This window comes from Hippopotamus amphibius, chromosome 4 (assembly GCF_030028045.1).
Source record: "Hippopotamus amphibius kiboko isolate mHipAmp2 chromosome 4, mHipAmp2.hap2, whole genome shotgun sequence".
Taxonomy (NCBI): Eukaryota; Metazoa; Chordata; class Mammalia; order Artiodactyla; family Hippopotamidae; genus Hippopotamus; species Hippopotamus amphibius.
The window spans coordinates 33,391,195-33,414,708 of NC_080189.1; the positions used below are offsets into that span (position 1 = coordinate 33,391,195).

Consider the following 23,514-nt stretch of genomic DNA (forward strand, 5'->3'; position numbering starts at 1 on the left):
GGAATGCAGTGAACACAGTGCCGGCTAGTGGTGATTGGAATTAGTACCCGAAATTCCCAATGCAATCAGAAATCCTCTGCCCCAAGCTCTGCTAAAGTCAGCTGCCTGGTCTTAAATATATGATTTTGAGCAAAGCACATCTGTTATATGACCTTAACCAGTAGAAAGAAAGGTGAGTTAAAGACGGTCATAGGTGTATAGCTTTTCAAATTACTGATACTTCCATTAACTTCATCACTATTAATATTTAAATGTTATTGCTGAAAATTCACCTAAATAGTTGCAAAAGATACCAGTTTTTTTCTTAAAGACTTTATTATTTTTAGAGCAGTTTTAGGTTTACAATAAAATTGAAAGGAAGGTACGGAGATTTCCCATATACCTCTTGCTCCCCAAACATGCATAGCCTTACCCGTTATCCCCAGAGTGGTGTATTTGCTTATCATGAAGGAACCTGCTCTGTGACATATCAAAACCCCTGGTTTACCTACGAGAAAAACATGGAACGCTTCATGAATTTGCACGTTTTCCTTGCACAGGGGCCATGCTAATCTGCCTTGAAAGGCACATTTACTGGGTAAAATGTACCTCCCTTTCCTTTCTTTCCTAAAATGTACCTTCCTCCCTTTCTGGCTCTCTGGTAAACAGAGTTTGAAAAGGATAGATTTTACTTATTTTGAAAGGAAAGTTCCCAGTTTCAGGCTCTACACTTCCCTCCTGTTGTGTTTGAGAATGGGCCTGTGGGATGTGCTGTGAAGAACAGAAAGGGGAGGAGGCTAATGCCTTTCATTGATGAGGAGTCACTTCAAGTAGGTTAATAAAATGGACTCCTGGGGGAGGTGTACAGTGGGAATGAATGATGCCTGCAAAACACCAGAAATCTTGTAACTGCAGGATGGAACCAAACCTTTGTGGGCGTTTAAAAGCACACTGATCACAATTTCTTCTTCCAGTCCCTTACAGGGATATAAGTAAGCAGACCTTTTATGGACCAGGCTTCTAGTATTTAATTAAAAAATTGTACTTTCTTTAGTAGGAAATTAATATTCAGCTATTAATTGTAGTACATGATCTCATTCTCACTGGAAGAATATCAGAAAAAGTGGGAGAAATATGAGTGTTCCTCTTTTGAAGAAAAGGGAAGTTATGGTAACAGATCCCAAAGCCTCATGTAATACATTGATGTCACTTTAACGGAGCCGCTAGAATCACTGAACAACTCTTTCATTTTTTCTAAGCCAAATTCTATCCCTTCAAGTAGGACATGCGAACATTCACATATCCTCAGTCTTAATATCATAATTCCTTGGTAAAGTAGAGATTTATGTGAATCTGCTTTCTTATAAAACACAGAGCTAATTGCTATATCTGACTTCTAAATATTAGAGATTTCTCCTCATAGTAAGTAAGTTTTGGTCCTTTTGTGGCCCCTCTGTATGACCAAAAAGGGACCTCTTATAAGATATAATTCAACTATTCAACTATAAGATATAATTCTCCCATTCAACTATGTGTGTTACCCAGTATTACTTAAAATTTGCACATTTTAAAATTTGAAAACATCTCTCTTTATGCCAGCAGAGCATTTTGTTGAAGTTAGCAGTTTAGCTGAGACTTGCCTTCTAGGGAAATTAGAAGTAATACAAGGTGAACTTGCCACAGATCCAGGTATGCCATCATACCACTTATCCAAAATACTAAAATATTTAATGTCATTTTACTATCACTTATTCAGATCCTTTCTTGAACACTTACTATTTGCAAGACCTTGGGAGGTATTCTATACACATGTGAAAAATGATTTCTTCCAGAATTGCTGTTTAAGATTTCATCCAAGTAAGGCACCTCACTCAAGGTGTCTTCCTGCACTATGGCGTCTGAATCCTTTCATGTAATAAGCTACCGATCTGTATCTGTATCTCATGCTAACACGCGTAATAGAGTATGTTATTACCTATCCGTCTTTCAGCCACCCCAAGTGAAGGTAAAATCAGATTTGGCTACAGTTTTTGTTTTATAGTTTTAAAGTTTTATATTTTTAGTTTTGGACTGTTAGAGACAAAAGGACAAGAAGCACTGTTCTAAACCACGCCCGCATCTTCCTCCTCCTGTCTCTAGTTCAGGGGTCAGGTGCCCTCTCCCTGCGACCCCGTGTGCAAGACAGTCGACTGGGCCCTGGCTGTCTGGCGCCAGCTTAACTCGTGCCTGGCCCGCTTGGGCACACCGGAAGCTCTTCTTGGGCCAAAGTATTTCCTGTCTTGTCCTGTAATCCCAGGGCATGCCCAAGCGACAGTGAAGTAAGTATCATTGATCTTTCTTTGCCGAGAAGAGCCCTTGCTAACTGGGAACGTTTGGGGGCAAGAAGGCTGAAGGGGCCACCTGTGCCACCTCTTGTCATCCACATGGAAAGCCCCAGCCCTGCACTGTCAGACGACCATGACTTGTGTCTTAGGTACTTCCTAAGGAAACTTTTTGCTAAGACTAGATAGATCCCAACTTCCCTCTATTTACAAAACTCTCATCAGAGTCATGTGCGACTTGCTGTGCAGTGTCTCCTGGGGAAGGTGGACATGAGAAATTTGGTCAAGTATCCTGTAACCACCCGCCCCCCCCCCCCAAAACAACAACAACAAAAATTACATTCTATTGATGAATTGAAAAGCTTCCTCCTCTATTAATGAGACTTATGTACTTACTATGTTTTCCTTCATTGCAGCTTATGAGAATAGACATACATACAGTAAGGTTAATGAAATAGAAAATTAGAAGGAAATTGAAAGGAGGAAAAAATTTGTCACCATCCAGCTTCCTTAGTAAGGGTTTTGTGATTTACTATTAGATTTGATTCTGTACTTTGTGGCATCCTGGACAGAAATCTGTTTTGGAAAGCAGGATGCAAATAATATGTATTCTCTATTGTAAGACAGACTGTCAATTTGATAACAGCTAATTGAGGGACAAGTGCTATATTTAAAAATATACAGCAATTTCTTGTTAAGAAGAAACACACTTCATGTAATTACCTCTTTATCAGTATTATGATTAAATTTAAGCCTTTTTTTTTTTTTAATTATGTCGAGAGCCTCAAGATTCTTAGGAACCAATCTTGGCCTTTCCTGTCTGCCACACAGTCATTGCCAAGAACTAGAGGCTCTGAGATTTTTATCCTATCTGCAAGCTGACAATTTAGCCTGCCACATTCAGGATGTGGCCTCTGACCCAGCACATCATCCCTCGGAGCCCAGCCACAGCCCAGGCTTCACATGTGCCTTGGTTTCCCCACCTCCTCAGGTCCTACTGGGTGATGCACAGTGGCCCAGGTGGATGCTGGCTTTGCATCACAGCTGTGGAACTGTGGGAATCACCCAGTCTTCTAATGGGGCATGCTGGCAAATCTGCCCACCCTTTGCCCTGGAAGGAAACATAACTTTCATGATTGTCAGGAAACAAATCTGCCCTCTGCTCCAGAAGGAGACACTGTCTCTGTTTTTCCAAGTCTGTTTACAATACTAACATCCTTGAAAAGATAATCCAGAACAACAGCTGACACACGCGGTAGGGAGATGCCACAGAGCGTTATCTCCCAACAGCTGTATTAAGGAACTGCCTTTTTAAAAAATATACTTATTATTTTAGCCAAAGCTTATATCATCTTTACCTCTTCAGCACCTTTAGGAGTATCTGTGTACTTATTTTTTTCCTGAATGACATGTCACAAGACATTAACAAAGAAGCTTGACAATAATAGATGCTTGACACTGGGTAAATAGTTTTAACAGTCTTGAAAGGCTTATGTCAATACCTTATAGCTTTGAAAACTTTCCTGTTCTGGGAGATGTAGTTTTGTCTACAGCCTTTAACTGTATTAACTGTTTCTTTAATGCTGCACCAAAGTGTAATCTTTTTTGAAGGAATTTTGATTGGCATTGAGTGCTCCAAATTTGGGCTGAAGTCCTACAGCAGCTACAGCTATTAATACAAAGAGTCCACGTGAGGAGGTGGCTGGTTGACCCTATCCCCTCTCTGCAGGGCTAACCCACCATGTGTTGACACAGAGTCTCTGCCTTGGGGCAGGCAGATTTAATTTGCCAGTGATCATAAAATGTATCCCAATTGCAGAAATATTAAAATACAATGTGTCTTATTAAGGAAAATGGCAAATAACTTTAAGCTATTTAGACACAGACTGTCAGGAAATCTTTTTCCAGATTTCTTTAGTCTCTAAAGTTTTCTGTGTATTTTTTCCCTTTCCATACATTTAATATATATTTGCACATTCATTTATTCAACACTCCAGCTCTCCAGGACCTTATAAAGAAAAAGGTGAGAGACATGTAAACAGTTTAATTTAAAATACATTGTATTTTTAAGCAAATTCAAACTACTACAGTGATGGATAATTTCACTTATTCCGAAAGGACCTGGGAAAGGTAGCCTATCCATAGAAACACTTAGGTTTTGTTTCACAGTCTTCAAACCTGTCCCCTGTAGAGTTGTGTGTGATTCCTAACAGGCTTGGTCCTAACCGTGAACCCACTTCTCTCTTGGAAGGTGGATGTCTAAGCTGTGGAATGCAGTCATTGCACCCAGAGTTCAAGACGCAATATTGTCAAGAGCCTCTGTGAAAAGACAACCCAGCCTGGGGCAAACAACTAAAAACCCTAGCCAAGGGCAGCAGGCTGTGGTTAGAGCTGCTCTCAGCATCTTGCTTAATAAAGCTGTTCTGCATGGCTGTCCCCTCCAGAGAGCAGGTATGTGGGTTCATGCTGGGAGGAGAGGAAATTCACACTCTTATGTAGTGCTTGTTTGAATTTGTTTTTAGGGAGCTCTGTTTTCTCGCTTTGTAATGAGAGAAATTGTCTCCGCATAATGGATGTTGCACAACACTGCTTTAGAACTCTCTCTTTTTTCATTACTGGCTCATGTTTAAATATCAGACTTCAAAGCAAAGTTTGCTGGTTGCCAGAACGCCTGCTTGGGTATTACAGGCCTGTGATTTTTGAAGAGGCTATTTCTTGAAGTATTGGAAATGTTGGATTTTGCTCGACTCTATGAAACTGCCTTATTGCTCCTGTCCTTTTGGCAAAACATGGTTTATGTTGTTTCAGAGCTAGACCAGCATACAGCTGATTTCAAAGGAGGAAGTTTCCCTTTATCCATAGTTTCAAATTACAACAGTTGCAGCAAGAAGAAAGAGAGTGGTGCCTGGAGAAAGGTGAGCACCAGTCCTCGCAAGAAGTCTGGCCGGTTCTCTTCACCCACCTGGAACAAGCCGGACCTGAGTGAGGAAGGTAAGGGGGGCAGGCACATCACCCACCTGTATGTGGGCACCCATGAGGCAGTTTCTGAATGCAAATGTGCTTTATTTTTATCACTCTGCATTCAAAGTTTTGAGAATTTTAATGTACATTTTCATGGAATAAAGCACATGGTAGGTACATTCCAAAAATATCTGAGCCCCCTACCTGAAAAAATAACCTTTCATACTAGAATTCTGAAATTAAATTTAATCTTCACCATATTAATGATCATCTGCTTGTTATTAATTTGATTTTCTTGGGATCCACACAATTATATTTATGTAATAAAAATTGACACATAAAAGGAAAGAAAAATGCCAACATGCATTCCTAAGCCAACCTTAAATTTTTAGAAGTATGTGTTATACACATATTTGATTACAGGCATATTTAATACCAGTTTAAGGTCTTTACAAGTGAGTCAGCTTTACACATTTTTTTCATACATGGGATGGACAAGTTTTTTGCTAAGCACTGGAAATACAGCAGTGAAAACAGGAGATAAAAATCCCTCCCCTCATAAAGTTTACATTCTAATAAATTATTAGACCTCTTCCTTTTGGCTTTTGATAATAATCAACTATACAAATTTTAAATGTCCTCCCTAAAGGCAATCATATTTGAGTAAGAATGAAAAGAGGTTCCGACCTCATATGCATTGTGGCTTTCTGATACATGTAATTAATTTTAGGTCTTCAGGAGCACCCTTGCACCCCAAAATGTCCTATGTAATTTTATGGCAACTTTACTGCAATGGGGTTGCTAAATAAAAGAATATGATGCCTAAAATCTTATATTTCTTAAAACAGGAAAAGTTGCTTTTGTTACTATATTTTCATGTTGAAGCTTGTATTGATTTTTAATAAAAATTTAATACAGTTTTAAACCATATAAATACATGCCAGCATTTTGTAATTACCCCAAGTAGGTGATGATAAATTGTGACCACTTTTTTTAAATGATTGAATGGAAAGTCACTGAAAAAAAAAAAACAAAAACCTCTCATTGTCAATGTCAAGGTAAGTGTTACATATTTCTAATAGGATATATTCTGATCCCAAAGGCTTGCCTGTACTTTACCTAAAGTTAGAGTGTTTGATGCAGGGAATAAAATCATTAGACTGTAGCCCTCAAATAGAGCAAAGAGACTCCCTAAGATCACTTTCTGTAACAAGGATTATACCTATTACGTGTTTATCCCTTGATAGTATCCAAAAGAGCTCCACGATGAGGATCACCAGGTCCATTTACAGCTAGCACAACTGAGGCTCAGAAACCCTCGGTTACCTGCTCCAAATCACTTCTTCTGCAAACAGGGGGTTCTGCAATCCATGTTTTTGTTCTTTGTGAGTCCAGTGCTGTTTTCTTCAGTCTGTGCTGCTCATAATAACCAACAGCACTCAAATAAGGACACCCGTGCAGACTCCTCACTGGATCATTTATAAGGACACCCGTGCAGACTCCTCACTGGATCATTTCTAAGTTCATTGGAATTCCTATAGGGTAAAGACCAGCTCCTTTCCTGACCTAAGTAATTGCATTGTCAGTATATATCAATCCTTTAGACAATAAGCATTGTCAGTATATATCAATCCTTTAGAAATGACAAAATCCATAAAGTAAATATGAACTTAAAACAATATTATGGAAATAAGTCCAACTTGGCAGACTATATCAGGCAAAATATTGAGCTCTAAATGATTTTAAATTCATTTATAGTTTTTAAGTAATTGTTATAGAACTATTGGATATACCAAATATTCTTTGAAACATGAAAACTTGTTTGAAAGATGAATAAACGTGTGTGCAGCCATAGTTTACACTGACTTCAACATAGAGATTTATAACATGCGTTGGCCAGGGTTTAGGTGAATGAACCATTGATTGGTTAAGAACCAAATGTGAACATGCCTCTAGGTTTTAATTTTTTTATAATAGTAACTTTTTCCAATAATTACATTTGATGTAAAATTATTACTGTAATGTTTGAGTTGATTGTTGATTTATTGACATCATTGTTTTAAAAAAAAAAAAATAGCACCCTTTTGCATTCCATGCAGACCACTCTGGAAGCTCATAAAATTTGATAAAGACACAGCCTTCTTCTTTCCTGACCTAAATCAAGGCTGAGATGCCTGTCACAGGCTTCTCGAGGGCAGGACCCAAGCCTGTGCACCAATATGGTAATTAGAGGAAAGCTGCTAGTCACTGCTTTCTGACAATAGTGATGAACGTATGGATGAGGAAACGTACAGAGATTCTCTAATGATCTGCTTTTAATCAGGATATATCAAATTTGACTTACTTTTCAAAATCATTCTTAAGAGATAATCTGTGATAGCACATACAATTTTAGAATTCACTCAGAAGCAACTGTTAATGAACTTATAAAATTTAGAGTGTGAAATTATAGAAACAGACATGTTGAGTCTAAAAGGGTTTAGTGTTTCTCACTTTCTTGACCATAACCCACAGTGAGAAATATATTTTAAAGCCTGACAAGTACACACAAACCTTTGCATTTGCATGTGTCTGTAACTGATTCAAATTTACATATTGGCTGCAAGCTGTGCAATCTGATATTTCCTATTCTGTTTGTTTTTTTAATGGGTTGAAATCTGCAGTTTGAAAAACACTGGTATGATATACAGTATTTGTTTTAATGCTGTGACTTTTTGTATACTGTTCCTATTTTGTTTTCTATAAAACGCAAAGCAATTTAAAGTTAAATTTCTACACGACTAATGCCACCTGCACTGTGTTATATCATGGGGCTCATACATCAAAAACTGCACTGGATCTAGTAGTCAGTAACATTGTGTGGCAAACAGAGGGAGAGGGTGGGAAATTACCATCATCAAAAGACAGGTATTAACCGCTTTTTAGGTAAGTTGAGAACAAAGGCCTAAGGATGTGGGGACTTGACTGGTTAGAATAGGGTCCATTGCTGAAAGCAGAGTTGAGGATGCCTGAATTGAGCCTCAGGTAGTGTGAGTTGTACTGATTTTAGTCATAAATATATCAATCCATGAGGTTGTTGGTCATTCTCTGACCTCCCAGAGGGCCTCAAGAGATAGATTTAATCCAAAAACAATATGAAAACACAGCAGCACCCATAGCCTGTTTCTTTTAAATACAGAGTTCAAGATGCACCGGGACATTCTATTGAAATGATTATTCTTTCTCTCTAAACAGGTATTAAAAATAAGACTATATTACAGCTGAACTGTAACAGGAATGCTTCTCTGTCAATACAAAAGTAAGTTTCCCTTGCAGATTTAACTCATAATAAGAACACGCATTCTCATTACTAATTGGTGTAATTATGCTGTTAATTTTTTAAAAAGCAATAGAGGTAATTCAGAAGGCAGTATTAAACTTAAATCTAACGAATGAATTTTTTTTTTAGAACTTTTATTGAGATAGTTAACATACAGTAAACTGCATATATTTAGAGCATACAATTTGGTATCCTTATCTCCCAATTCATTCCCCTCCAATCCTCCCCACTTTCCCCACTTGGTGTCCATATGTTTGTTCTCTACATCTGTGTCTCTATTTCCGCCTTGCAAACCGGTTGATTTGTACCATTTTTCTATAGTCCACATATATGTGTTAATATATGGTATTTGTAAAAAAAAAAAAGTTTCTTAATGGAAAGCCTATTTTGCTTTTAGTTTGTTAAAAGGTTAGAACTACCATTCGCTATATTTTGTGTCAAATTTTTTTTATATTGAAAAATATTTTTTTAATTTTATTCTCATATTTATTACGTATTTACTGAAAAACCTTCTCTTACTGAAAAACCTTCTCTTCATACTGAACTGCAGTAGGGGGTTTTAAGTCATATAGTGAAAAATAAAGTGAGCGTGTTGACTCCAGAATGTTTAAATGTAGTAAGTTATTTAAATCTATCCCAACTATACAGCTCACATATGTGTTCCACTAAAAAGCTGAACGATATATTTTTAATCCACTTAATTTGATAAAGGAAAAAGTGATGTTATATTAAATACTTTCCACCGCTTTTGTAATTTCTTACTGAGGAGAAATGTGCTGAGCTTTAAGAGTTGGGGTGTGTATACTATATATATAATAGATCACTAATAAGGACCTACTGCACAGCACAGGGAACTCTGCTCAGTACTCTGTAATGGCCTCTATGGGAAAAGACTCTAAAAGAGTGGAGATATGTGTATGTACAATTGATGCACCCTGCTGCACACCCAAGACTAACACAACACTGCAAATCAACTCTACCCCAACAAAACCCCCCCAGAAAAGAGTTGGTGTATATAAATTGCTAAATATTGTTCAGTAAATGAATGCCATTTCTCCTGTGTAAAGGAAAGAGATTCATTTGAACATTTCTTCTGATTGGTTTGAGTTCAGGCCCATTTAAAAAGCCTCAATGAATATTTTTTATTTTAGAATATGGAATAAGAATTTTATTCTAGAATATAGAATACAGACTATCTAGATCTTCTGTTGCAGAGCATTGTTCCTTTTGCTGCAAAAGTTTATTATTATTGCTATTACTATTATTTAGGAAGTGTGAAATACAAATCAAATCAAATATGTTCATTAGGAAATTGTATATCAAAGTTGATAGTTATCGTTAATGCATTTGACAAAGATATGGTAAAATCCTGCATTTGTGAACTTTTAAACAGGCTTTTAGATGACTGATTTTTTTTTTAAATGATAGATTTACAGAAACATAGCATGACTTTTTTTTTTCTTATGTTGCTGCTGGGGAATTGTTGATTACACCTCCAAATTTATAAGCTGAAATAAGGAATTACTTACCATAGAATAAAAATGCTTGGTAGTTTGTAAATAGGTCCCCAGTGTAGCCCAGTAAATTGTGTGCCCAATCACTTGGCAGGTAACATTTAGGACTCTGTGCCCTGGTTCACAGAATTATAGAAGGAATCGAGGGGGAGTATCAGTGAATCTGCATCACATGCTTCTTTCTGCGAGGCCTACTGTTAGATCTGTTGTATTCAACAGCCTATGATATTTGTAATAACTCTATGATGTAGGTGTAAGTAATTTGTTAGAGAGAAGGGGACCCCGCAACTGCGTGAGGTGTTGAGGACAAAAAGAAAACCTGACCCGTGGTCATATTGCTAATAGTGGTAAATTCATATTTACTCCATTATCACACTGCCCCCTACACCAGAGTGTTTAGTGTCTTAGCTTTATCTTTGGAGACGGAAGAAAAGGGAAGAGTAAGAAGACTGGAATGTTTTAAGTGAAAGTGGATTTCTTTGTGTAATAAAATTTTATCCTATTGAGAATTTTAAGTGCGAGTTATCAAAATCCGATGAGAGTCGGTTGTTGCATAAGTGACATTTATAGATGCCTTTAAAGGATGATAAAAACTTTTTATTTTTTAGGTCTTCAGAGAATGATCTATCATTGACGTTGAATTTGGATCAAAGACTCTCTCTGGGTTCGGATGATGAAGCAGACCTTGTCAAGGAACTTCAGAGCATGTGCTCCAGCAAATCTGAATCTGATATAAGCAAGGTAAGCAGGACACACGGGGAGGAGAGTGAATGGAGAGACTTCTTAGAGCCACATCATAACTCTCATTCCCTGACAGAAATTCCTTATCAAATAGCACGTTTGTGCTCCAAATCAGAACATCCCTTACCTTGCTTAGAAAAGTCCTTTCTTCCAAAATACCACTTCTACAATAAGGGAGCTCTGTTTAGCACAGCTTCTCCAAAAAACCTGAAGTGAAAATTGCATATGTCAGTTGCGTTACCAGAAATTATATCAACACATCCTTTTTCCTTTTCGTATTCCTAACTTTGGCCACAAGTCACTGATTGGTAAGAGAGCATTACAGCAGATTTGTATTCTGGATAGAGCAGCAACTTTCTTTACAAACAAAAAAAATAAATAAGTGGCCTGCGTAATTTGTTTAGTCATAGTTTTTAAGCTGTGAAATTTGAGATCCATATGTGGAAATCAGTGATCCAAAATCTCAAAGCATTAACAGCATCAAGTTCAACCTGTTTTGGCACTCTGCCTTTTACTTGAAAGGGAGCATAAGAAGGTAGTTATAACTTGTGCAGCTTCCACCCAAAGACTCACCTATTATATTTGGACAGTCATCATCTCTGGACAAAGTAGAACTGACTGGCTTATTTAATCTTGCTGGAAATGAGTCAAAATACTGGAAAAATAAGGTAACAATGAAAATCTTGCAAATTTCATATCCTTTCATTTTGTGCCAAGTGGTTTTTTTATAATAGGGCTCATCTGGTTGTCTGATTTTAAAAGACTCTTTATCCTTAGAGATGATTTCTCATGCATTTGCTGTTAGTTTCACATGAAGACTTCAAGTCTTATGATGCTCATATTAAGGCTTGAGGGTCTGTTCTGTAGAGCTTCTGACAGTAAGAGAAGGATCACACATCTGTTGTGGGTTTTCCACAGTGACAGTGTCTTGCCTTGAGTGTGTCACTGGGAAAACATGACAAATTATATATTTTCCAGATTGCTGATTCCAGGGATGATTTAAGGAGGTTTGATAGTTCAGGAAACAACCCTGCATTTTCAGCAACTGTTAATAATCCAAGAATGCCAGTGTCACAAAAGGTAAGTGTCACTTTTCCCTCCAAAATGGGACAAAGAAAGATTGTTGTGGAATTTGACTTCACAAATCTTTCCATTTGAATCACAACGTTACTTTTAAACCATAGCTGGGAAATAAACAGGATAAAGGCAAAAGTGTTCACTAGGCAGTCAAGGTTAGAAAAATTATTGTTTGGATAATAGCTTGAAAGGATCACATAGAAAAGGATTTTTCCCCTTCTATTTGATGCCTAAAGATTTGATTCCAAAATTTTAGGTGTCTTTTCCATTTGTTTTCATTTGTTTGTTTATACCGAAACTAGAACTAATGTAACTTCTGTCTTCTTTGCTCTATTTTAAAATGGAACATTTAATTTCATTTAAGCACTAGTTTGGAAAATTGGAGTTAATTTTAGTAAAGTGCTGAGTGGTAACATAAAGATCTTCTACACAGGGAAAAAAAAAATCTCACTCTGGTTTACTTTAACTTGCCATATCATGCATGTTTCAGTGAGAGACTTTCCTTTAAAAATAAATCAGAATGTCAAATAGAAGAGCCAAGATTCCAGTAGAGTTCTTAACCTTTTGAAATAACTTATATGATTGGTTAATAAATGCCAAGAGATGAGCTGGCCCAGCATGGTACTCCTGGGTGAACTGAAACAATAAAACTACTTCTTACATGGTAGTGATTTTCTGAGGATGCACATTTTGTAAGAGGCATTTAGTAATATGTGGTTTGCTCACCAAGGCATGTCGATTGTGGGATTGTGGTTTACATCCTGTTCTCATCCCCTCGCATGGCAGATGACACAAACCTGGGTGGGGGAGTGCAGAGAGCAGAATTATAAAGTGATCATGGTGAGACTATTATATTATTAATCCTCTGCTGATTCCCCAGACAGTCCTAGACTCCCCTGCTCTCTCATGGCTTCATTAGGTTTCAGTCCTGATTAGTTACATGCGAAGCTATGGGAGCTGTGTGTGTTTGGGGGAATGTTGACAAGGCTGAGGTCTTGCATTAAAAATATGATGATCTATGAAGAAGAGCATGACCTGTCTGGCTTACTCTGTATTTGCTTTCCCCCCCCAATTGAGGGCAGCTTAGAAGCACAGCAAAAGCATAGTTTGGAGAGCAGGTAAGGGAGGATGACTAAGGAGGTGACCGGGGAACCCTGCTGAGAACCCTGGCTGGAAAATATTTGTTCAGGAGCTGTCCTTGAGCTGTGGTTCAGAATACATTTCTTGAGCCTCAGGACCCCATTTTAGGATTCCTTGTGGGAAGGGGTACAGTGAGCTGCTCTTTTTTCCACAGGGCCAAGTCACTTTCCAATATAAAAATGTTGACTTGTAGTGACTGGCAACTGTTGTATAATGTCTAATGGAGACAGTTTTGTACCTCCTTTACTCTGTCACAATATTGGGTTGCTACACTAAGGTACTGTCCAGAAAAAAATAGTACTGAAAGTAGGCTGAGCTTTGGCCAGCTTTGTTTTAAACAAGGGCCCTTTTTAAAAAATGGATCATTTTATACTTTCTGGGCTCTTAAAAACCATGGAGTTGTTTAAATGTGTAGTTTGATGTGGGTATTAGGACAGCTGCCTCCTATTTCTTTGCCCACTAAACACACCCTGAGGACTATTCCCCAATGGCTGGATGTTTTTCTCAGAATCTGCCAGCAGAGGGCGAAGTAATACTCGTTTGGCATTTGCTGACCTCCTGAAAGCTTCACAGGCTCATGCCTTTTCTACCCTGATAAATTCAGCGGGCATTTCTTGGTTAGATGCCCAGTTTCTTCTGTTATCAGGAAGTAATTCCCTTTAGAAGTAAGAGCTCTCTGTGTTAGCTGAAATCACTTTCTCCTATGTGGCCAGAGACAGGCCTATTAATCAGGTAGCATGTCAGCCAGCCTTCTTAAAATAAACAAAAAACCCCATATCTACATAAATACACACTTGATCATCAGTAGGTACTAATAAATGTTTTCTTCTCATTAAAATGAAAATTAAATCCCCTGAAGCAGAAGTTCTCATTTTGGCTACATAATGAAATCCACTTGAGGATTTTTTTTTTCTAATTCCTGGTACCTGGACCATTACATGCCCTAAGAGGTTCTGATGTAATATACAAACTGGATGTTGGGGTTTTTAAAAGCTCCTTAGTAATTCTTATGTGCAGCCAGGGCTTAGACCCACTCTCTAACACATACCTCTGATCTGTCATCCTCCTTATTTTCCACCCCATTTCTTTCCAAATATATCCTTGAACTTCACGTAACTTATTTTTACATGTAATTTGCCATTTCAACACCATACCCTATACCTCCTCATGTCCATCTCCACCCTTCCTCCTCTCCATGCAACCCTTTCCTCTTCACCTGTCACAGTCCCATACTCACTTGAGTTCAATTCTCCAACTGGCAAACATGAAGTAAGGCCTACCCAAGTGAACTCAGGATCAGGGAAAACACCATGAGTAAAAGGTCTTATCCCAGCGTCATCATTTCTTACTTACCTATCCAACTCTGGTTCCTTGGGGGCAAAATGAGAGACATGGACCAGGTGATCAGAAGAGTTCTGAAACCCTAGAGAAATGAGAGTATGCAGTTGCCAAGAAATGGATGATCTTGAGCTCTCTAGTCACAGAATTGCTATGCAGGAACTCAAATTCAGTACAACAGAAGCTCCCTCAGAGCAAGGATGGTGCTCTTTTACATTCTCTGCTGTAAGTCAAGCACCTTTACAACAGTGCTTGTCTTGTAAACATTCAAAATAGTCCAATTAGATCTAAAGGCAGAAAAATTTAAGTGATGCACTCAAGGTGAAAGAGTTGAATTGTAGAACTGCTTACAAACGGTTGGTTGGAGGAGTCCAATTTGACTGCCTCAGGCCTAGGACTTCATACAACTCCTGTTGGTGAGGAGACTCCAGATTCCGGCACTTTATTCACTAACTCCTGTATCTAGCACTTTTCTGATCCCACAAAGGACCTAATGAAAATCAGCCAGGGGTCTATAGGACATTAAGCATTCAGCTTCTCCCCTCCATTGTCTTTTGTTCGTTTTTTCATGAGAACTTGTGTTAAGGGAGAAACTCCTACATGCTTGTTCAGGGGCAGAGAGGAGGAAGTTAGGACTGATCACAGAAGTTGGGAACAATGTCAAAGTGACAAACTGTTTTGTTTGCCTTTCTTACAGGAGGTCAGTCCTCTTAGCAGCCACCAAACGACCGAATGCAGCAACAGTAAATCAAAGACTGAGTTGGGTGTTTCAAGAGTTAAATCTTTTCTTCCTGTTCCTAGAAGTAAAGTCACCCAGTGTTCCCAGAACACCAAACGAAGCAGCAGCAGCAGTAATACAAGGCAAACAGAAATAAACAACAACTCAAAAGAAGAGATTTGGAACTCACGCAAAAATGAACAAGTAGAAAAACCTAACAAATAGGCCTGCCTACAATATTCTCATTCTTCTGTATATTTCACACAGAAACCAAGGACAACAAGATGTAAATACCTTTAAATGAATCAAATGTTTTCACTGCAATATAAAGTATGAGTGCGGGACCACTATTCAGTTTTTTTGTAAAGGATGTATTTATAACCAACATTTTGGGTCTTTTTGGTTTGTTTTGTTTTGTTTTTCAGTTCTGTAGGATTGAACTGCAATACCAAGAGGTTATACCCACTTTTCAAGTAGTTTTATAATAGAAAAGTCGTAATAGTTTTACTCAAGATGTTCAGGGGTATCAAAACAACTGTCTGTGTACTGTATATCTATATATATGTACATATGTATATTTAAGAAAGCCTATGAACCATTACATACTACATGTTAAAAATGTGTACATTGGCTTAGATAACATGTACCATTTTAAAGAGATCATAATTTTATGTTCACTTGATGAGAAATGACTAGAATGGGGCAATAACAAATCATTTCTAAACAGTTACTTTTCTTAAAAGCCATATTAAGTATTTGCCTGTTAAATTCTAGTTTTCAGTTTCAAATCTTTTAACAGTTGCATCATGTATATTTATGCCTATGAGTTTGCATTATGACTCCTGTAAAATATGAAATTATATAATGCAATAAAAGTGTTATCTTTCTTACAAGTTTTGTACCTAAGTGGCTATAAAGAAAATAACTGTAAATGCTTCAATAAATGAGGTAACTCTCTCTTCAATTCTAGTGGCACAATTGATAATATTTTCTAGACTGTTTCTTCTAAAATTACTAATGAACTGACTTATAACTCGAAGTTAACATGCCTTGACACCAAATAAAATATTGCATTAGTGAAATGATTTTGCTGTAGTTTCTGTCTATTGCTCTTAGTAGTTTATCCGTGCAAAAGATATCTGTGTTCAATTTAGGGGGTATACATGTAAAACTCGTCCTCCGTGTTGGTATTTCAGTAGCTATTCAGAGAAAGACTCACTCTTGTTAGAAAGTATTAGTTGGTTTAAACTAAAACAAACATTTCAGTGGAACTCTAGGAATTAAGTGCTTATTGAAAAAATTTTTCTCATACACACAAAAAATATATATAATTATATACCAAGAATCATTTGCCCATGTCTGAGAGTACTGAAAGTCCTTTCTTGGCCAGAATGGTTATTTACATTAAAGTATACACGTATGCATTGAAATCACAGTACACTTTGCAAGTATCTTTAAAAAACAGAGTGAAGATTATGCCACATAGAGGAAGGATCGAGGGAGAGATCAATTCCAGTACCTGTCACCCCAGGCTTCATCTCTGTAATCCTTGGGTGTACAGCGTGGACCTCATGGACAGAGAGATGGAACTAGAGCAAGGCACAGAGGATAGATAGGAGAGAGAGGCTAGAGGAGATGGTCTTAGGGTTGAACACAATAATACCTTTGAGCTGGACTCAAATTCTTGGTACCCTGGTGGTATTTAATACTCTCAAGTTTTTTTTACAAAAAGACACTAATCTTGGGAACAAAACTCAATGCTCTCAACATCACAGAGCAACACACCTAGACTGAGGTGGCTCTAATGTGTTTCCTCCTCCTTACATACATCTTCTTCAATTATGTCAAATTTGATTTTTTTAGTGATAAGGCATGTTTTATATTAGCAGCTTTTCTGAAGATAAATATCTCATTGGTGTATTCATGGCCCAGAGAAGAGATAAAAACAAGTTTGGAATATAGTATTAAGAAGACCTCTAGTGGACCTCCCTGGTGGCGCAGTGGTTAAGAATCTGCCTGCCAATGTAGGGGACAGGGGTTTGATCCCTGGTCCGGGAAGATCCCACATGCCAGGGAGCAACTAAGCCCATGAGCCACAGCTACTGTGCCTGCACTCTAGAGCCTGGGAGCCACAACTACTGAAGCCCTTGCGCCTAGAGCCCTTGCTCTGCAACAAAAGAAGCCACTGAAATGAGAAGCCCGTGCACTGCAATGAAGAGAAGCCCCCTCTCTGCAACTAGAGAAAGCCCGTGCACAGCAGCGAAGACCCAACACAGCCATAAATAAATATTTTTTAAAAATGACCCCTAGTAACTGATCCATACAGTTTTGATTTGTTATTAAAATTCAACATGTATACTTTTTATAATCGGAAGACAGGCTGGAAGATGTCTAAAGAAAGCATTTAGATCAGGAGCTTTCAGAATAAAGACAGAATGACCTGTTACTAGGTCTCTATCAATTTATTGAGTCACTACCATTTTTTGAAAACAAGATATAATAGAAAGTGTCAGAGTACATCATGGTATCACAGTCAATAAAAGAGCTATTTGTGAAGCTTTTGTTTCTATTATGTAGATACATGGATGTAGGCACTAGGATGTAAACCATAACTCTTTCTGTGGGTCATGGCCAAAAGTCTTTGAAAGTCAGCACCATATAATGGAACCTAGTGGTGAGTGTTGGGGTACTTTCGGGGTAAAAAGGTCTTTGATGATAAACAGCTGTGGGACTGAATTAAGCACTAACATTTATTAGCTGTGTGACCTGAGACAAGTTACCTGATCTCTTTGACCCAGGCTTCACAATAGTTAAATAGGATCATGACAACCCTACAAATTACCCATAAGCATTAAAATGAGGTAACAATATAGTGTTCCTAGTTACCTCCCTCATACATAAAAAGCAATAAATTATGTCCCAGAACTCTGGCATTCCAACATCTTTTTCGGTTGTAATCAATTCACAAATACTAACAACTGTATTATGAGCATCAGATTTTACAATAGTTGCATGAAATACCTAATTGGTAGAAATAACTAATTGGAAATTAATAAACTCTTAGCAAAGTTTATTTTCCTTTTATGTTAGCTTGATGATGAAGTTCTCCTAAATAGACTAAGACGTTTTGCAGTTGCTCATGTAAAAGAGGAAACAAGTAGACGTGTCATGAAGTCTGATAACTAATGAAAAAAGCCAATTTTGATAGACAAGGCCAAGTTTTCATATTTTTTTCTGTTCAGTTAATACTTAATGCAAATTAAGCTCAGTTGACTAGACCTAGCCATACCTGATCTAGGCACCTTTTCTTAACAACTATGAGCCATTACACAAAACTTACTCTATGAAGTTATGTGATACTTTGTATCTGACCCTTTTGTAACATTTTTCTCAGAGAACATCCCACAGATGTCAAAGGAGTAAATTAGTGAATAAATTATCCTGTTAGTTTAGTTTGGTTTTTACTGTGAATAAATACTTGAATTGTAGACCAAGATGCCATTGTTAATTTGAGAGTGAGGACTATGGAAATACACTGAGAAAGGATATGAGTTACACACCATATCTATTTTGTCTTTAATACTGAATACAACACTTGAATATCAAGAGTCATGAGCTGCAGTTCTGGCCACAAGGCTAAGACAATATGTAACATCTCTGGGTTTCAAAATATTCATTGGAAAAAAAAATAGAGGATTTTCCTTGTTCCCAGAAAGAAAAGTACAGTGGGAAAATCAGAAATCCTGGCAGTTGTTCCTATACATTCTGATACCTTAATAAGGGAGGATATCAGCTGAACATTAAAAAAAAAGTTACTTAGATTACATTTTGAGGAAATCAAGAATATATTAATATATATTTTTGTTAACATACAAAAATTGGTTGCATTTCTTTACACTAATAATGAAATATCAGAAAGGAAATGTAAGAGAATAATACCTTTTAAAATCACACTCCCTGGAATAAAATACTTAGGAATAAACCTGACCAAGGAGGTGAAAGACTTGTATGCTGAGAACTACAAAACACTAATAAAGAAAATTGAAGATGATTCAAAGAAATGGAAAGATAACCCATGCTCTTGGATTGGAAGAATTAATACTGTTGAAATGGCCATAATACCCAAAGCAACCTACAGATTTAATGCAATCCCTGTCAAATTCCCCATGACATTTTTCACCGAAGTAGAACAAATAATCCTAAAATTTATATGGAACCATAAAAGACCCAGATTGCCAAAGCAATCCTGAAGAAAAAGAACAAAGCAGGAGGCATAACCCATAATACTACATAGCTATAGTAATCAAAACAGCATGGAATTGGCACAAAAAAAGACATACAGACCAATGGGACAGAATAGAGAGCCCAGAAATAAACCCAAACACCTATGGACAATTGATCTTTGAAAATGGAGGCAAGAATATACAATGGAGAAAAAGAATGTTTTTTCAGCAAGTGGCACTGGGAAAGTTAGACAGCCACATGTAAATCAATGACATTAGAACACACCCTCATGCCACACAAAAAAATAAACTCAATATGGCTTAAAGACTTAAACATAGGACATGACACCATAAAACTCCTAGAAGACAGCATAGACAAAACATTCTCTGACATAAATCACACAAACATTTTCTTAGGTCAGTCTCCCAAGACAATAGAAATAAAAGCAAAAATAAAAAAAATGGGACCTAATCAAACTTACAAGCTTTTGCACAGCAAAGGAAACCATAAACAAAACAAAAAGACAACCTACAGACTGGGAGAAAATATTTGCAAATGATGTGCCTGACAAGGGATTAATTTTGAAAATATACAAACAACTCATACAACTCAACAAACAAACAAACAACCCAGTTGAAGAATGGGCACAAGACCTAAATAGACATTTCTTCAAAGAAGACATACAAATGGTCAATAGGCTCATGAAAAGATGCTCAAAATTGCTAATTATTAGAGAAATGCAAATCAAAACTACAAGTACCACCTCACCCTGGTCAGAATGACCATCATTAAAAACTCTACAAATAACACATGCTGCAGAGGATGTGGAAAAAAGGGAACCCTCCTACACTGTTAGTGGAAATGTAAGTTGGTACAGCCACTATGGAAAACAGTATTGAAGTTCCTCAGAAAACTAAAAATAGAAGTACCATATGATCCAGCAGTCCCACTCCTGGGCATATATCCAGACAAAACTCTAATTCATAAAGATACATACACCCCCGTGTTCATAGCAGCACTATTCACAATAGCCAAGACATGGAAACAACCTAAATGTCCATCAACAGAGGAATGGATAAAGAAGATGTGGTACATATATACAATGGAATATTACTCAGCCATCAAAAAAGAATGAAATAATGCCATTTGCAGCAACATGGATGGACCCAGAGATTATCATATTAAGTGAAGGAAGTCAGAAAGAGAAAGGCAAATACCATATGATATCACTTATATGTGGAATCTAAAACATGACCTATCTACAAACTCAAAACAGAACAGAACTCACAGACATAGAGAACAGACTTATGGTTGCCAAGGGGGAGGAGGCTGGAAGAGGGAGGGAGTGGGAGGTTGGGGTTAGCAGATGTAAGCTATTATATATAGAATGGATAAATAACAAGGTCCTACTGCACAGTGCAGAGAACTATATTTGATATCCTATGATAAACCATAATAAGAAAGAATATAAAATAGAATGTGTGTGTGTATATGTATATATATAAACTGAATCACTTTGCTGTACAGCAGAAATTAATGCAACATTGTAAATCAACTATACTTCAATAAAAATAATTAATTAAAAGTAGAACTATCATGTGATTCAGCAATTCCACTTCTGAGTATTTATCTGAAGGAAATGAAAATACTAACTCGAGAAAAGATATCTGTACCTCCATGTTCACTGCAACATTATTTACAATAGCCAAGACATGGAAGTAACCTAAGTGTCCATCAATGGATGAATGGATCAAGAAAATGTGATATATATAAACAATGCTACATCATTCAGCCATAGCAAAGAAAGAAATCTTGCTATTTGTGACAACACAGGTCAACCTTGAGGGCATTATGCTAAATGACGTAAGTCAGAGAAGACAAATATTGTACACTCTCACTTATATGTGAAATCTAAAAACTCAAAACTGATAGAAACAAAACTGATAGACAAAAAATTGGTAGTTGCCAGAGACAAGGGGTAGGGGCTTGAGGAAATGAGTGAAGGGGGTAAAAAAGTACAAACTTCCAGTTATAATATAAATAAGCCCTGGGCATGTATTGGGTTGGCAAAAAAGTTCGTTCAGTTAAGGAATACATTGTTCAATAAGTCCTTGGTGAAAATGAAAAAAGTGCCTTTTTTGTTACTTAAAACCGAACAAACTTTTTGGCCAACCCAATAATATACAGCATGGTACTGTAGTTAACAATACTGTATATTTGAAAGTTGCTAAGAGAGTAGATCTTAAAAGTTCTTATCTCATACACACACACACAATATGACTGTGAGGTGATGAATATGTTAACTAAACTTATTGTGGTAATTGTTTCACAATATATAAATATATCAAGTCATTGTGTTGACAATAAACTTATAAAATATTAATTGTCAATTATATCTCAAGAAAGCTGGAAAAAATCAGCTCAACATATTTACTGAATACAGAACAAAAATCATAGGATCTTCTTAATAGATTTAGAAAAGCATCTGATAAAATTTAACACCCACTCATGACAGAAACTCTCAGGAGACAAGGAATAGAAGGGAATTACTTCAACCTGTTAAAGGACATCTAGGAAAAACCTACAGCCAATGTCACATTTTATGGTGAATATACTTCATGTATTCCCCTAAAATTAAGAGAAGGCAAGGATATTCTTACCACTCTTACTGAAAATAGGCACACACAAAACACAGGTCTACATATTGGGATGGAAGAGGTTAAACTGTCATTATTTGCAGATGACATGGTCATATATATAGAAAATCCTAAGGAATCTACAAAAAAGCTTCTAGAGCTAATAAGTGAATTTAGTAAGGTCCAAGATATAAGGTTGGTATACAAAAGTCAATTGTATTTTTATATTCTACCAATAAACAATTGGAAAACAATGTCATTTGCCATAGCATCAAATATATGAACTATAGGAATAAATGTAACAAAACAAGTATAAATACTATATTGAATAATATAAAATAGTTAGGTAAATGTAGAGACACAGCATACTAATGGCTAGGAGCACTTAATATTGAGTCAATTTGTCCCAAATCTACAGATTTAATGCAATTCTAACAAGAATCCCAGCCCCCACCCCCAAAAAAAATAAAATAAAAAATAAGAAATTGGCAAGCTCTTTGAAACATGTATCTTCCCTTTTATTCTGGAAAGTTCTGGTGTATCCACTTGGCCCTCTGGCCTAGAAACAGCACACAGATATTTAAGTCACTCTGGCTTATAGCTGAATTCTTTCTACAATAACTGCCATTGATTTGGGGCATTTTCTCCTCTTTAGGAAGAGAAAACAGACTGATCAAATTCATATGGTTTCTGGGTCTCTGTGCCAAGGGGCCTAAACAATCAATGTTCTATTTTATTCCTGACGAATCCTTCAAGAAGTGTTTAAGTCAAAATATAATAATATTTTAGCTAAAATATTTTTAAAAAGCAAAAGCAGCATGAGTTGGTCTTGTCAAACCAGTTTGCTGTTCAGATCTTTCTGACAATTCATTCATTTTACCCTGGAACTTTCAAGACTGGCCGTACAAGGAAATAGGAACTAGTATAACAATATGCAGCAGCTGGGAAGTATAATTTGAGAGGTGAGGCAAGCTTTGCCTGCCCCACTCTTTCTCTTTTTCCACTCTTTCTCTTTCTCATTTCTAAACTGTCTTAAGATGTGATATATATTGTGGTATTTTGTGCTTCGGTAAAGAGAGCACAGGAACGGAAGTAATAAAATTTCCTTTTCTACCCTTGAGTGATCTGTGTCATCGACCTGTGACACTTAACTTTCCTGGGCCTAGGTTTTTGATTTGGAATGAAAGAGATTTCTAACTCTAGAAATCTCTGCTTCTATAATTTACCAAGTACCACAAGTAACCTCAGATTAGCTTTTTTATTTTTACTTCTCTCAGCTAAACACTGAGGGATGGCATCAGAATCACTACACTTAGTTAGAAGGAAGCCATCAGATAGGATAAAGGACATGGGTCCCTCAACATCAAGCGATGCCCCAGGTGCATGGTGTTGGGAGGGGAACAGTGAAAGACACCATACTGGCACAGAAAGTAAGGATCAAAAAATCCAAGAGGAAGATACACAAAAGCTAGAAAAGTAGATAAAGAAAAAGAAACACAGGCTGAAGATTGGCGTTTTGGTGGAGTGATTTCAACCAGCTAATCCT

The 23,514-nt window shown here is 37.0% G+C and overlaps 1 protein-coding gene across 8 annotated transcripts in view; it reads left to right on the forward strand.

Annotated features, from left to right (window-relative positions):
- The window catches only part of CTTNBP2 (cortactin binding protein 2), a 203,059-nt gene extending 186,872 nt beyond the window's left edge, over positions 1-16,187 (forward strand). For 5 of the 8 annotated variants that reach the window (XM_057731496.1, XM_057731497.1, XM_057731499.1 and 2 more), the window contains 7 exons: positions 2,119-2,297; positions 4,552-4,751; positions 5,109-5,291; positions 8,496-8,559; positions 10,703-10,835; positions 11,814-11,915; positions 15,088-16,162. In XM_057731496.1, coding sequence (XP_057587479.1) covers positions 2,119-2,297; positions 4,552-4,751; positions 5,109-5,291; positions 8,496-8,559; positions 10,703-10,835; positions 11,814-11,915; positions 15,088-15,333 — 1,107 coding nt within the window. In that variant the 3' untranslated portion in view covers positions 15,334-16,162. Of the gene's footprint in view, positions 1-2,118; positions 2,298-4,551; positions 4,752-5,108; positions 5,292-7,360; positions 7,487-8,495; positions 8,560-10,702; positions 10,836-11,813; positions 11,916-15,087 lie in introns of those variants that run through there. The other 3 variants (XM_057731494.1, XM_057731500.1, XM_057731501.1) reach the window with 3 other exon arrangements.
- Positions 16,188-23,514: the final 7,327 nt, after the last annotated feature.